Source organism: Diaporthe batatas (genome assembly GCF_019321695.1).
Source record: "Diaporthe batatas strain CRI 302-4 chromosome Unknown Contig00004, whole genome shotgun sequence".
In the NCBI taxonomy this organism is placed as follows: Eukaryota; Fungi; Ascomycota; class Sordariomycetes; order Diaporthales; family Diaporthaceae; genus Diaporthe; species Diaporthe batatas.
Genome location: NW_025408551.1, coordinates 2,195,870 through 2,209,027, shown reverse-complemented (window position 1 = coordinate 2,209,027; position 13,158 = coordinate 2,195,870). Strand labels below are relative to the sequence as shown.

The 13,158-nt window shown below is 58.2% G+C and overlaps 7 protein-coding genes across 7 annotated transcripts; 4 read left to right on the top strand and 3 right to left on the bottom strand.

Moving 5' to 3' along the window:
• Window positions 1-368: 368 nt before the first annotated feature.
• Window positions 369-771, bottom strand: KVR01_004491 (uncharacterized protein; the record flags this gene model as incomplete). The annotated part of the gene is made up of 2 exons (XM_044789848.1): window positions 369-404; window positions 481-771. The coding sequence occupies 2 exons, from the start codon at window positions 769-771 to the stop codon at window positions 369-371; spliced, it is 327 nt and encodes a 108-aa protein (XP_044646655.1).
• A 586-nt stretch (window positions 772-1,357) lies between these two features.
• KVR01_004741 (uncharacterized protein) lies at window positions 1,358-2,685 on the top strand (the record flags this gene model as incomplete). The annotated part of the gene is made up of 4 exons (XM_044781425.1): window positions 1,358-1,374; window positions 1,434-2,097; window positions 2,181-2,249; window positions 2,314-2,685. The coding sequence occupies 4 exons, from the start codon at window positions 1,358-1,360 to the stop codon at window positions 2,683-2,685; spliced, it is 1,122 nt and encodes a 373-aa protein (XP_044646905.1).
• Window positions 2,686-3,581: 896 nt separating this feature from the next.
• On the top strand, window positions 3,582-4,601 carry KVR01_004053 (uncharacterized protein; the record flags this gene model as incomplete). The annotated part of the gene is made up of 1 exon (XM_044787258.1): window positions 3,582-4,601. One exon carries the CDS (start codon window positions 3,582-3,584, stop codon window positions 4,599-4,601), a length of 1,020 nt encoding a protein of 339 aa, XP_044646217.1.
• Window positions 4,602-5,113: 512 nt separating this feature from the next.
• KVR01_004795 (uncharacterized protein) lies at window positions 5,114-5,646 on the bottom strand (the record flags this gene model as incomplete). Its single annotated transcript, XM_044793893.1, has 3 exons — window positions 5,114-5,213; window positions 5,384-5,433; window positions 5,503-5,646. The coding sequence occupies 3 exons, from the start codon at window positions 5,644-5,646 to the stop codon at window positions 5,114-5,116; spliced, it is 294 nt and encodes a 97-aa protein (XP_044646959.1).
• Window positions 5,647-6,840: 1,194 nt separating this feature from the next.
• On the top strand, window positions 6,841-8,212 carry KVR01_004538 (uncharacterized protein; the record flags this gene model as incomplete). The annotated part of the gene is made up of 4 exons (XM_044783893.1): window positions 6,841-7,314; window positions 7,389-7,493; window positions 7,575-7,712; window positions 7,775-8,212. The coding sequence occupies 4 exons, from the start codon at window positions 6,841-6,843 to the stop codon at window positions 8,210-8,212; spliced, it is 1,155 nt and encodes a 384-aa protein (XP_044646702.1).
• A 1,406-nt stretch (window positions 8,213-9,618) lies between these two features.
• On the top strand, window positions 9,619-11,183 carry KVR01_004358 (uncharacterized protein; the record flags this gene model as incomplete). The annotated part of the gene is made up of 3 exons (XM_044785283.1): window positions 9,619-10,173; window positions 10,226-10,361; window positions 10,453-11,183. The coding sequence occupies 3 exons, from the start codon at window positions 9,619-9,621 to the stop codon at window positions 11,181-11,183; spliced, it is 1,422 nt and encodes a 473-aa protein (XP_044646522.1).
• A 168-nt stretch (window positions 11,184-11,351) lies between these two features.
• KVR01_004144 (uncharacterized protein) lies at window positions 11,352-12,784 on the bottom strand. The gene has a single exon (XM_044787998.1). It carries the CDS (start codon window positions 12,501-12,503, stop codon window positions 11,421-11,423), a length of 1,083 nt encoding a protein of 360 aa, XP_044646308.1. The 5' UTR covers window positions 12,504-12,784; the 3' UTR covers window positions 11,352-11,420.
• Between the last annotated feature and the right edge of the window lie 374 nt (window positions 12,785-13,158).

Genomic DNA, 13,158 nt, shown 5'->3' with positions numbered 1-13,158 from the left:
GGTTGGCGAAGAGGGGCGGCATCGGGCGCAACACTGCTCAGAAAAGGATACTCTGGGGCTTTGTATGAATTGCATGAAACACATGACAGCGTAAATTTGCATCGATCTGGTTGGTATAATCACACCTCAAGCCAACCCTTTTCCGCCTGTTTATCTTTCCCATGCCGCTTGATGATAAATGGTATCAAACCGTCGCCGCTGAGCTCTTTGCCACGCGGCCCACCAGCTCCTCACATCGCCTACGTGCCCCAGGTCTTGTGCAGATGATCATGTCGAGGAGACGCACAAAGAACAACCACCCAAATAAATGCCGGAACGCCCTTGCCGAATGATGCAGGAAAACAGCCCAAGCCCGGGCTTCACGAGGGCTAATACGTCCGATTCGTCTTCTTTTGGTAGAACAGCTAGACGAGCAAAAGCAGTCAGCATACATCCCAGCTGACGGAACGGAGACAGGAAAGGACGGGCCGGGCCACTCACGTCGGTCCTGGAGCTGCCGAGGTTGATGATCTTGGGGCAGCCGTCGCGGTCCTTCTCGAGGCGCGTGCACTCGTGGCAGTAGAAGGCGTCGCTGATGCCCTCGCCGCCGCAGACGACGCACTTGTTCTGGTAGTTGCCGAAGCTGCACTCGTCGCAGATGCGCACCAGCGTCGTGGGCCGCACGTACGAGTCGCAGACGGGGCACTTGCCGTCGCACTTGTCGCAGAGCCGCCCGATGGCGATGCCCGCCTGCTTGCGGCACATGACGAGGTCGGGGTGGTGGCGGGACATGCTGGGCCGGCTTTCGTGGGTGTGGTGGGGGTGACGGAAGAGGTGAAGGTTGGGTTTGTCGTCGGTGTGGAAGAGGGCGCGTCTTGAGGGAGTGAGTGAGTGAGTGGCGGGCGGTGGTTGATATGTGATTGATCATCAGCCTCGCCAGCTGCCAGCCTCGCTCGAAATTTCCACCCGAGCTCTACACCACCAGCAGCTGCTCTGCCCTGGGACCCCCCTGCCTGCCGGGCGGAAACGACGGGTACCCACCCACCAGCAAAGAAGGCGCGGGCCCTGGGCGACCCACGGCCGCCCGAGTGTGGGGTAGCGGCGACGCCTGGGGAATCCTGGAGCTTGAGCTCGCCCCCCGAGTCCTGGGCGCGTACTTATTTCTGCATGTCTGAGTTGAGGGAGGCAAAGATCGGCTGTCGCAGATTGTCCACAGCTCATTTCCACATCGTTTTTGTGCTTTTGGTCTTCTGTTCCGAGTCGCATTGTACTGACGAACCACTCACTGGCTCCATCGCAACCGTAACCTTGGCTTCACGGCGCTGTCCGCCCGACGCACCCAGCAGCGTGACCTTGTGTCGTTATCTGCGACGACGCAATGTCCCCCTCGAGGAGGTAAGCTTTTTGACGAGCCATTGGAGGCCTGGGGTGTCAATTCGCTAATGTATGTGCAGCCCTGCGCCCGACGCCGACACGGTCATGTCAGAGACGAGGGCACCCGAATCGAATCAACTTAAGCGCAAATCATTTGGTGCCTCGCCCGACGCCGACGCCGACGATGTTGAAGACACACCGAACAAGCGCCAGAGGACCAATGACGCCCCCGGCAGAAGCCCCGAGCGTCATGGAAACGGGGAAAATGGGAACGGACACGGGGACCGACGCCGATCTTCGGCCAGAGACGCATACCCGAAAGACGAGAGCCGGTCCCCAGACGCCCGCAGGCAGCGCCAGGCCTCGCCCCCAGAGCAGCGACGGCGGCCCTCAGAACCGGCGAGACACGACGACCGCTCCCCGATAAGCCCGACCTTCGACCGGCGCGGCTCGGAGACCGGCCGGCGCATGTCCTCCTCGCACGGGGCAGAGAGGGAACGGGAGAGGAGGGAGAGCTACTCGCAGGAGGAGAAGAAGCGCGGGAGGCGGCTGTTCGGCGGTTTGCTAAGCACACTGAGTCAAACCACGGCAAACACTCAGCAAAAGAGGCGTCTGGAGATTGAGAAGAAGCAGCAGGAAAAGGCCGTCAAGCAAAAGTCCGAGGACGACAGGCGCCGGGCGGACAGGCTCGCGAGGCTCGACAAGGTCAGGAGGGTCGAGCAGGTCCGGTTCGATGAGCAGGTGGTGAGTCTATCCGTCCACCGGTGCGCTGATATAGCTGTCAGAGATGCTGTGCGAAGGAATCATATGCTGACGGGATCCCTCAGATGCGCACCCGGCACTCAAACATGCTTGCAATGGCGCACAGCCTGCGGACAAGAAGCGAGCCCAAGCTGGTGAGCCCCCAATGATGCGCATGCCACCGGATGGAGGTCATGTTACTGACAGTACGGCGACCAGTACTATCGCCCCTGGGATCTCACGCAAGAGCAAGAAGACATCATCAAAGACCAGATCCGCGACACCGAGGAAGAGATCGCGGACGACGTGCGGCAGTTCAGGCGCGACAAGGAGCAGAGGCTCAGCGAGCTGGGCGCCCTGGGCCCGCGGGCACCATCAGAAGCTGACAACGCGGTTGGTGAGCAAGCCGAAGAACGTTCCAACACCGCCGCGCAGGATGTGCCCGCCAACGATGCTGCCGCTGCTACTAATCACGACCGGCACCAACGTCCACGCTCCATTTCCCCTGCCCCTGCACCGAGGGGTAGCCACCACGAGGACAAGGACCACGACGAAATGGTCGAGGCGGAGGAGGATACTGTCATCTACTAATCTGCTCAGTTGAATTTCTCTTGGTCCATTGACATTTTTGCCGGACAGGGCTCGTGGCGGGAGTGTAAGATAGAACCAGGGTCAGCGTGGCGTATGAACAACTTTGGGAGGGGATGTTGAGCCCCGTCGTTTAGAACCAATACTGAATAGTCCCACGACAGTACCGGAACAATCAGGTACCCGATGTTGTGTACGGCCAGGAACCGTGAGGTCGAGACTGCGCGTCCCGGGAGATCCGATGCAAACCACCTAGGTCTGATTTGTGGGCAGCCGTCGTGTCTGCGTGTTCGATGTGTCGGTGCTCCAGCTACCAATGCCACCGTCCTGTCGAGATCACAGGCCGACATCGTAAGATCTTGCATAAGCTCTGGCCGTGGGCTCCGCAGATCTCTGGGCCGGCCGAGGCTCCTCGGAGGACCCGCCCTGTGGCAGCTGCGTCTTGGCTCCGCCGCCTCTCGGTACCTCGGCCGATGCTGGCAGCTTGCGACAGCCCTGGCTCGGCTGTGTTACGGGTGCCGAGGGCCACCCACACGCGTATTTGCGCCTTGCTAATGTGCTTCTCCTGGTAGAAATGAGAGTACTGGGATTTGTGAAGGTTTTGTACCGGACGAGATACTCAAGCCCAGGGGTCAGAACGGACTGACGTCAACTCGAGGAGAGCAATGCTGTTGGAATAAACAATTACGTCTCCGTTGTCCAAGCTTGGCGGCCGCGGCAGAGCCCCGACTAAACGAGTCAGGGCCGTCTTGACTCCACCATCGGTCGACCCCGACGTATGTTCGCGATACCGAGCATCGCGAGTACTTATATAACAAAAACTGGCCCATCCAGCTCTGCAGCACAGCAGGTCTTCATCCCTCCCGAGTAACAGCCAGCCACACAACCCCCTACTCACCATGGTCGACAAGCTCAAGCCCAACGACCCAAGGGTCCAGCACCTGACCGCCAACGTCCGGGGCAAGACCTACAAGTACATCCTCGCCAGGCCAGAGGGCGCCCCACGCGCGACGGCCCTGCTCATCCACGGCTGGCCAGACCTGGGCTTCGGCTGGCGGTACCAGGTGCCGTTCCTGACCTCGCTGGGCCTGCAGGTCATCGTGCCGGACATGCTGGGCTACGGCGGCACGGACGCGCCGCAGGACCTGGCCCTGTACAGCCTCAAGAACATCGCCGACGACATGGCCGAGCTGGTGGCGCAGGCCACGGGCGACCGCAGCACGCGCATCATCCTGGGCGGCCACGACTGGGGCGGCATGGCGGCGTGGCGCCTCGCCGACTGGCACCCGTCGCTGGTCCGCGGCGTCTTCAGCGTGTGCACGCCCTACGTCGCCCCCCGGCCGCAGCACGTCGACCTCGACACCCTCGTGAGGCTGCGGCCCAGCTTCCGGTACCAGGTGCAGCTGGCGGGGCCCGACGTCGAGCGGGAGGTCGGGTCCGACCGCGGCAGGATCCGGGGCCTGCTGGCGGGCATCTTCGGGGCGCGCGGGCCCGCCGGGGAGCGCGCCTTCACGACGGACAAGGGGGTGCTGTTTGAGAACCTCGACAGGATGGGCGAGTCGCCGCTGCTGAGCGCCGACGAGGCCGACTTCTACGTGGAGCAGTACGCGCGCAACGGCATGCGGGGCCCGCTCAACTGGTACCGGACGCGGAGGGTCAACTACGAGGAGGAGCTGGCGCTGCTGCGGGGCGGGGAGGCGCGCAAGCTGGCCATGCCCGCGCTGGTCGTCGTGGCCGAGAGGGACCCGGCCCTGCTGCCGAGCATGGCCGAGGGCATGCAGGTGCACTTTGAGAACCTGACGCGGGTTACCGTGGGCGGCACGCACTGGGCGCTGTGGGACTCGACGGCGGATGTGAATGCTGCCATTGGGAAGTTTGTTGAGGAGGTGCTGGGCAAGCCTGTCAAGTCTTCTATCTGATTGATACCATGGGGAAGCAAAATAAAAATTAATCACAGCTGCTCTTGGATTTGTTGAGCATTGATCTTGTGCTGCATTTTGCTGTGTGTCTGGGTGATTTGACCAACTCCTAAATGCCTTGCTGATCTGTTTCTTTTGTGCAGTACATGGCCTGCTTTTCAGCAGACCTCTTGAAGTAGACCATTTCTGTCTGACCTGCCCTGGACCCTTGACTTCCGGTCCACTGTGAAAACCCGTTGAGAAATGGCCCCTGTAATTCTGTGCAGACAGCATTCGCCGGTCAACGGAGTAAATGCCGTCTATTCCCGGCTGGAGACCACATATAATACCATGACGGTGCTGTTGGCTGGGCTGCCCGGGTGCCAGCTGTTGGGTGCCAGCTGCCGAGATGGTCAACGGTCGGCCTCCTTGTCGTGACCCGGACCAGCTGGCCGAGTGTACCGTTATCTTGGACTTCCCAGGCACTGACACCTTTCTACTTGCTCCTTGACTTCCAAAGGGCATGCGGTGTCTCACTTCATGGAGAACTTCTGTCCAGAGATTTGTGGTGCTTTGGAAGACGTCTTCTTGTTTGGTTTGCCACACATGTGGCAAACTATGTCTGATGTCAGCCTCATGACTCTTCCGGTGATGAGTGGGTGCCACATACGGTCATCCTTATAAGCACACTTGTTGCAGTATGAGTGACCCTGGGATATCTTGGTCTTGCATTTTGTGCAGGAGCTGGGGCATTGGTCAGCCATCTGTCGTCGTTGTGGGCGAACTGGGGTGGAGCAACTCACCTTGCATACTGAGCATAGGGGTTCTTTGCGTTCTTGGACAGAAGCTTGCTCTGGATGCCATTTGAGCATTAGTAATGTGCTCCCATCTCATCCATTCAAGCAGAGTAGATATATCTCACCTTTCCGATGCCTGTCTGCCCTAGCGTGGCCGACTTGGATGAAGAAGAGGCGGGAGATCCATGATACATCTCACTCTTCTTCTTGACGCCTGGGGTGGCCAGTGTCGTCCCTTTGGACAACTTGAGACACTTGGAGCAGACCATGATTCCGTGCCAGATCTCAACTTTGATCCAGGTCAGTCCAGTCTGGCGAGAATTTGATGGCCAACGTGTGTTGATGATGTCTGTGGTGATGGTTCTGGTGGTTGACAGAACTGAGTAATTACAAGAGCAGACGTCAGGCAGGCAGGGGCTTGGGTACAACACCCCGGCCTCCATATCAGCGATGATTCAGCCGCCTGGCCAAGCAATCTAGAGCCCGACTCGGGGGTGTGGGCCAGTTGGCCCACCCTACCCGTCCCATCCCTGCCCCATCCTAGACTACATGCAGGTACATGCAGGCTTTGTCTAACCTTCTTTCTCTTCATCAAATTGCATTGCTGGATTGGATATCCAAATTGGCCCTTTTTCACATGCTTTTGTAATTATACTTTCTGCAAGCATGTTCCCATCAGATAACGGGAAGGACTCGGGAGCATTTTGGAATATCTTATCAATCCCTCAGCTCTTAACCGGGGAAGTGGACGTCAGGCGGTCTGGGGATTCTCTTCAAGTCTTGCAACTCAAATCCTCTTCCTTCCAACATCATCCAGCAACTCAATATCAAGCCATGGATAACTTCCCTTCTCCTTCTCAGAAAACTATAGAAATCATGTCTTGAAAGTCTGGGTTAAGTGACAGACAGGTATGTGCTACTGCTAATCTCACTTCTACATTTATCACTTGAAGATATCTCTTCCAGCATGCACACTCCACTGGCTGGATCTGCCTTGTTTTGTTGATACAGTGCATGATATTCCCTGTCAAAGTGATGGCATGCCCTAGCATGCTGTTCTGAAGACAATTCACATCTCAAAGTGGAAGTGTCTATTGTCACTTTGTGGGAGACGCCTCAAAACTTCAGCACTGCACCCAGACAAGCCTTCAAGTTATCTGGAAAGATGGGATGGTCTTTAGTTTCTTGTTGTGGGTATCTGTGCCTGCCGATGCCTGGAAATGGCAGCTAGCGCCATCATCAGGATGTGGTTTTGGCATTCAATGGGTGTAATATTGCGTATTTTGTCGAGCCTGCCTTCGTCCTTGGGCCCACCCATCGTCCACACCACACACACACCTGCACCTATCGGTCGCAACACTTCAAACCAGTACCCAACTCATCCAGTCATTACATACCCTCTCACATCCTCTTCTTAACTATCCGACACAAGTCTGATACTGACAATGACAGACGGCACCGAGATGCGTCCTGAGGAGTGTCCTCCTGGCCTTGACCGCCAAATCGCCATCACCACCGAGAAACGCGTCGTCTCTGAGCTGCAGAAGGCGACCCATGATTTCGCATTCGCCTTTGACATTGACGGTGTTCTCCTGCGCGGCAAGCTGCCTCTTGATGGCGCCAAGCAGACCTTGGAGATGCTGCAGTCCAACAGCGTCCCCTTCATCCTCCTCACTAATGGAGGAGGTCTGTCTGAGCTTGCCCATGCAGCGCGTCTTGGCCAGCGACTGACAATGTCCATTGACGAGGACCAGTTTGTCCAGTCCCACACTCCATTCAAGAAGTTTGTGGACCAGTACAAAGACGAGTGGATTGTTGTCCTTGGTGGACACGGTTCTGCTGTCAAGGAGCTCGCTGCCACCTACGGCTTCAAGTCAGAGAAGATCATCACCAGCAGCGACATCGCCAAGCACCACCCAAGTATCCACCCGTTCCCTGTAAGTCGTTGAGCCATATACCAGAGACAAGAACTTCCAGATGGCTGGGCAAAGAATGACTTACTGTGTTGCAGGAGATCTCGTCAGGCTACCACGACAAGTACGGAAACATCGGCGATGACTTCTCCCACGAGGAGAAGATCGCTGCGGTCTTTGTCTTTACCTCTCCACGCGACTGGGTAAGAACCAAAATTGATTTGAAGACCAGGCTGGTGCACTTGCTGACCTCAATTTGTGCGGAATAGTGCCTGGACCTCCAGATCTGCATCGACCTTCTTCTCTCTGCCAATGGACGCTTGGGAACCAGATCTTCCCTCAACGGTAACCCCAAGCTACCAAATCACGGCTATCAGCAGGATGGCCAGCCGATGCTCTTCTGGTGCAACCCGGACATGCAGGTAAGTAGAGCTGTCAGCAAGACCGTCCTATACAAAACAATATTCTCTAACACTTACACCAGTGGGCCACCCCCCACGCGACCCCCCGTCTCGCACAGGGCGCCTTCCGAGCAGCCCTCGAGGGCATCTGGACCTCCCTGACCAAGGGAGAGGCGGAGCTCCAGTCCTGGACCTGCGGCAAGCCGACCACCACCACCTACGACTACGCCGAGCAGATCCTGCACAAATACCACCACAAGATCGAGCCGCTGTCCACCACCCCGATCCGCAAGGTCTACATGATCGGCGACAACCCGGAGAGCGATATCTGTGGCGCCAATCTTGCCAACGAGACCTCTGCCCTCGAGTGGAACAGCGTCCTCGTCGAGACGGGCGTGCACAAGGCCGGCACCAAGCCCGCGTACAAGCCCACCGAGACCAAGGCCAACGTCTGGGAGGCTGTGAGGTGGGCCGTCGCCCACGAGACCAAGGTGGATGTCGGAGACCTGCCTGAGGCTTGAGTGAGTGGTTGAAGTGGTGGCTGTTTGTTGTGCGATTTGTCTTTGGGAGTCTGACCGGTGGCTGGTTGGCCTGTCGTAGTTGTTTTCACAAGTGGATGCTCTGGCTGAGCATGCACTGGACCTGTTTGATGCTTGAGTTATTTATCTATGGCTAAGGCTAATGAGCCGGAAGGGAGTTTGAAGGGATAAAAGCTTTGCGAGTTTGATTTTGTTTTTACTTTTGATGTGAGCCTCTTCTAAACAGGAAGACAAGACGCGTGGCCTTGTGACGGACCACAGGCTCTGGAACTTTGTTAGTACAGTTGGCAAATCTGCCCTGGCTTCTCGAGCCGTACCTAGGTACAAAACAGCTTTAACTGAATAAATGTGGCCAATTCTGGTCTACATGAGAGGATGCTTTGTTTCAGTGCGCTGGGTTCAAGAATAGGAACCTGGACCCTGTGATGAAAGCTATACAGGGCAGTTTACAAGTCCTGGTGTATTCTGTACTGCTAAAAAGAAGCAACAGGCAACACTTTGCACGAGACAAACATCAAAATGATACTTGCTCTTGTTGCATGGTAATTTGAAGAGCAAATGTTCAGATGTTTGTGAACCAAGCCGTTAGCAACCCCTTAGGGCTTGGCAGTGAGGCAGCTTATGCCAGCAAGGATCTTGTATTCCCAAGTATCCTTCGTCTTATCTGGGGTCGCCTAGAGATTTGAGATCAATGATGCTGACTCCCCATGTTCCTTCCTGTCCTGCAGAAAGCTTGACTAAATACCCCAGCAGCCCCACCACCCATCGGGGAGGTACTAGGACTTCTCCCCCAGACGCTAGAAGCATATTGATTCGAGTGCGGCTTACTAGGAATTGCAACCACACCTCCATCCAACTCCGGCCGACTGGGGCAGCTTGTCGTTCACAGTCCCTGCCACCAACTCCAGGCCTCCCCACCACTCGATCGCGTGCCCGTCCTATGGCCCATGTGGTTGGGAGCAGGAGGTGGGCCGGGGCTCTTCCATTCCCATCTCGTCCAGCTCCTTCTCCAACAACCTGCAGGCTTCTGACTGTGCTACCCGATCACCTCCTCCGCTGTGCCCCCCGTCCGCTGTCCGGCAGGTAAGCGCATCAGCTGACTGGGCTGGGCACTAATGGGCTAGAAGCTAAAGAAAGTAGTAACGGCTATGATGGAACGGAGAAGGACGGACGGTGTATGGCCGCTGAGCCGCGCAGCTGCATGAGCTACGCAGTGAATCTGCCCGGGCTCGCAGAATTCGTCTGCTTATATCAGTTGAGTTGTCCTCGTGACCTACGTCTTTGGTGGGAATGCCCCTTCCTCCTCGTATACCTCCGATGCTTGTACTCACTTGGATACAACCTCGGAAGGCGCATGAAATCTTGTCCGGTGAGATGAGAGCCGCAAGATGCCACCTTACTGGCGCCGACCCAGGCGAGCGCCGTCTGGCCTGCGACTCCTCGCCTCGGCTGCGCTCATCGTGCTCTTTCTCTGGGCGACCCTCCCCTACGACAACGCCCTCCGGTCATCTGCCCGGTTCAACACCCACAGGCTCATCACCCTCCTCAGAGGGCCCCTGAGAAACGAGCGCTGGCTGTACGAGCCGGCCCCGTTCCCGCTGGACTGGTCGTGCGACGTCGCTATCATCCTGAAGACGGGGTACGGAACGCACGAGAGGGCCCTGGCGTGGATCGAGGCGCTGCCCAGCGGCATCACCCCGGAGAACGTCGTCATCGTTGCCGACTTTGATGCCCAGCTGGCCACGAGGACCGGGTCGCGGTCCGGGTTGAAGGTCCACAATGTTATCCAGAGGGTAGTGGATGAGGGGGCCATGGTGTGCGGCGGTGCCCGCTGTCCCCGTGCTGACAAGTACTTGAACCTCAAGGCGGCTGTGTCGGCCGGCGAGGACGAGCTGGCGAGGAGTTACTCGAGCTCCTTTGGCTGGGAGTTGGACGCGATCAAGGTAGGCCCAGGGGCAGTCCTTGAGTGTAGTGTTCCCGCTGACACGGGTGTAGTTCCTACCCGGCCTTGAGCTGGCATATCGCGCGATGCCGAATAGCAAATGGTTCATCCTCGTCGACGATGATACCTACCTCATCTACCCTTCGCTCAACTCCATCCTTGGCCACTTTGATCCCTCTGTGCCTCATTGTAAGTGTTGTGGTTGCAGAAGACAGGTCCTTACTCGCGCACCAAATCCCCTCAGTCCACATAAAGCCCACTGACCACTTGAACCAAACAGACCTGGGCAACGCAGTAGGCGACTACCGCCAGCGCTTCGCACACGGCGGCTCCTCCATCGCCCTCTCCCGCGCGACAATGCAAGCCCTCTTCGCCGCCGCCAACCACCGCGCCGTGTCAAAGGCCCGCCAGGCCTCCCTCACCGAGACGTGGGGCGACCGGCTGCTGGCGGGCGCGCTCCTGCGCCTCGGCGTGCCCGTGGACGAGGACGCCAGCCGCTTCTTCAACGGCGAGCAGCCGTGGGCCTCGCGCCTGCGCCCGGACCGCCTCTGCGCCCCCGTGGCGACGTTCCACCACCTCTCGACGGCGGGCGAGATGGCTGGTGTGGGGCGAGTGTTCAGGGACACCGCCGAGCCGGTCCTCTGGGTTGACCTGTGGGACATGTTTTCCGGCGGGGACCGCCTGCGGGGGGACCGGGCTGCATATACTGATCGTCCGTCTGCGAGCCTCTCTTCCTCGGCCGGGCGGGACGATGAGGTTGTGCCTGGGCGGCCGGGCTGGGATCATGTGGGGCCGTTGGACGAGCACACGGGGACATCCACGAGGGTGCAGGATGCGCTTGGCTGTTCGCGTCTTTGCAGTTCTGCTACGGAGTGCCTGGCCTGGACTTGGGACGAGAGGCTGGGGCTTTGTCACACGAGTCCTTGGGTGACTGTGGGTCGGGAGGCGGTAGGGCTGAGGTCTGGGTTCAATGTGGACCGGTTTGAGGGACTGGCGGGCGAGTGTCGTTAGATATACCCCTGTGAGCTTGCAAGCGCGTCGGTGAGCAAAGGTGTCCTGGCTAGGTTATAAATTAGATGTTGTTCGTTGAAAATACGGGGACTTGAAACCACGCTTCGGTCAGAGGTAGAAGCTAATCACTGGCATGTGAGAGCTCAAGCAAGGCCAGCAGTAAAAGGACACAAGTAGAAGCGGTAACATTACTATCTTCACAACCTTGAACTAGCAGTACACACATACCAACACCCCTCAGCCCTTCAGCCTCATCTCCGCCAGCAGTTCCCTCACGCTCTTCCCGGAGGAAGCACCGCCCGCCTCAGGCCGCACCTCGACCCCCGGCGGGCCAAGCCTGCCGTCCGCCTCGTGGTCCCTCTCCATCTGGATGACGGCCCACCGGTGCCGCAGGCTGCCCTTCCAGGACTCGGCGCTCCGCTGCGCCTGCCTGACGCGGCCCCGCCGGTCCGTCGTGGTCCACTTCTGATCGAGCAGCTGGATGAGCTCGCGGCTGTGGGGCGGCAGGTACTCGAGGCTGGCGATCCGGTGGTAGCCTGCGAAGCGGAACCGGCCGTGGCCGCCCTGGGCCTGCTCGAAGACGGCGATGGGGTCGAGGGGGTAGAGGGTTAGGTCGGGGGAGTATGGGGGCTCGGGCTCTGGGCTGGGGTCCTTGTTGTTTTTGGTCTTGTTGTTGTTGGCTGGGCGTTGTTTCTTGACGGCATCCTCTGACGGTCCTGTACTTCGGCCATGGTCTTGCTTGTCTATTCCGAGATGCTCATGCGTGGGGGTCTGCGACTCATCGCTGGCCTGGGCCTCCTCGACAGGTGATTTCTCACCGGGCACCTCATCAGCGAGAGCACCTGCTCCTCCTGTCGGGTTTCCGCTCTCATGGGTCCTGTCCCCTCTCCCCCGCCCCGACCCGACCGGCTCTCCCGCAGCCGCAGGGGGGCCACCGGGCCCGTCCAGCTGCTCCTCCCTGAACCTCTCGCCGCCGGGCAGGATGTGCAGCTTCGACTTGACAAAGATGACCCCGTGCGACTCCCAGCGGGGGTTGGCGTCACGGAAGAGCATGACGTACTTGAGCCTGTCGGGCTCCTGTGCGGACGCGTTGAGGGTGCCCTTCGGCGACTCGGCCAGGCGCTTGCCCTCGTCCTGCGGGTCCCAGTAGTGGCTGGAGATGTCGCCCTGTGAGAAGAGAGGCTCTGCGGCCGGCCAGGGGGCCGTGCTGCCGGGTGGGAGGTTCTCGCGAGACCCTGCGGCCTCTGCTGTCGTGCCGGGCGGCCCATCGGGCGACGAGGCTTGCGCTTTCTTGCGGAGCGCGGGCGGGACGTAGGCCATTGTGGATGTTGATTGGGATGTGTGTGGGAGGTTTGGGCTGGTGGCAATGTTTTTTTCATGATCAGACAGGCCCTTTGTGGAGGGGGGAGGGGCGCGGAAGAAAAAGGGAAGAGACTGGTACCGATCAGACGGCCTCCTGCATTATATGCAAAAGATCAATCACATTTTTGAATGTTTTGGGTCCTTGCCAGGCTGTTTGGCTGCCTGGGCGGGTTAGACGGGCGGTTGGCTGCCTGCGGTCATTTGTGCAACGCCCTGGTGGGAGCTGTGTGAGGAAGTCCGTTGTCGGTGGCCACGTCCCACTGACATCAGAGGATTAATCTCCAGCATCAGGAAAATGAACGTTTACATATAACTGACAGCTGACAAATTTCAGGGGCTTCCTCTGAGCCTTGCATGAAGCCCGCTGAGTCTCTAAGTTTGTGTGCATTGTTTTACACGTTTTTGAGTGCTGTCTACTGGTTAGAGGCACCTTGATGCATCAAAGATATCTTCAAGAGATCCTGTGAATTAGGCGCTCTGGTCTCTGGGCAGTAGTTCTTGAGGACAAGAGAGGCGAGAGACAATAGGGACGTAGACTGTCATAACAGATCAGAACAGCAGGAGGTTCATTTTAATTTTATTTTCCTTCTTTTTTCTTTCGAAAAAGAATAAT

Bases quoted from the DNA above. Each gene is read 5' to 3' on its own strand.
- KVR01_004144 (XM_044787998.1), bottom strand. From the start codon at position 12,503: ATGGCCTACGTCCCGCCCGCGCTCCGCAAGAAAGCGCAAGCCTCGTCG.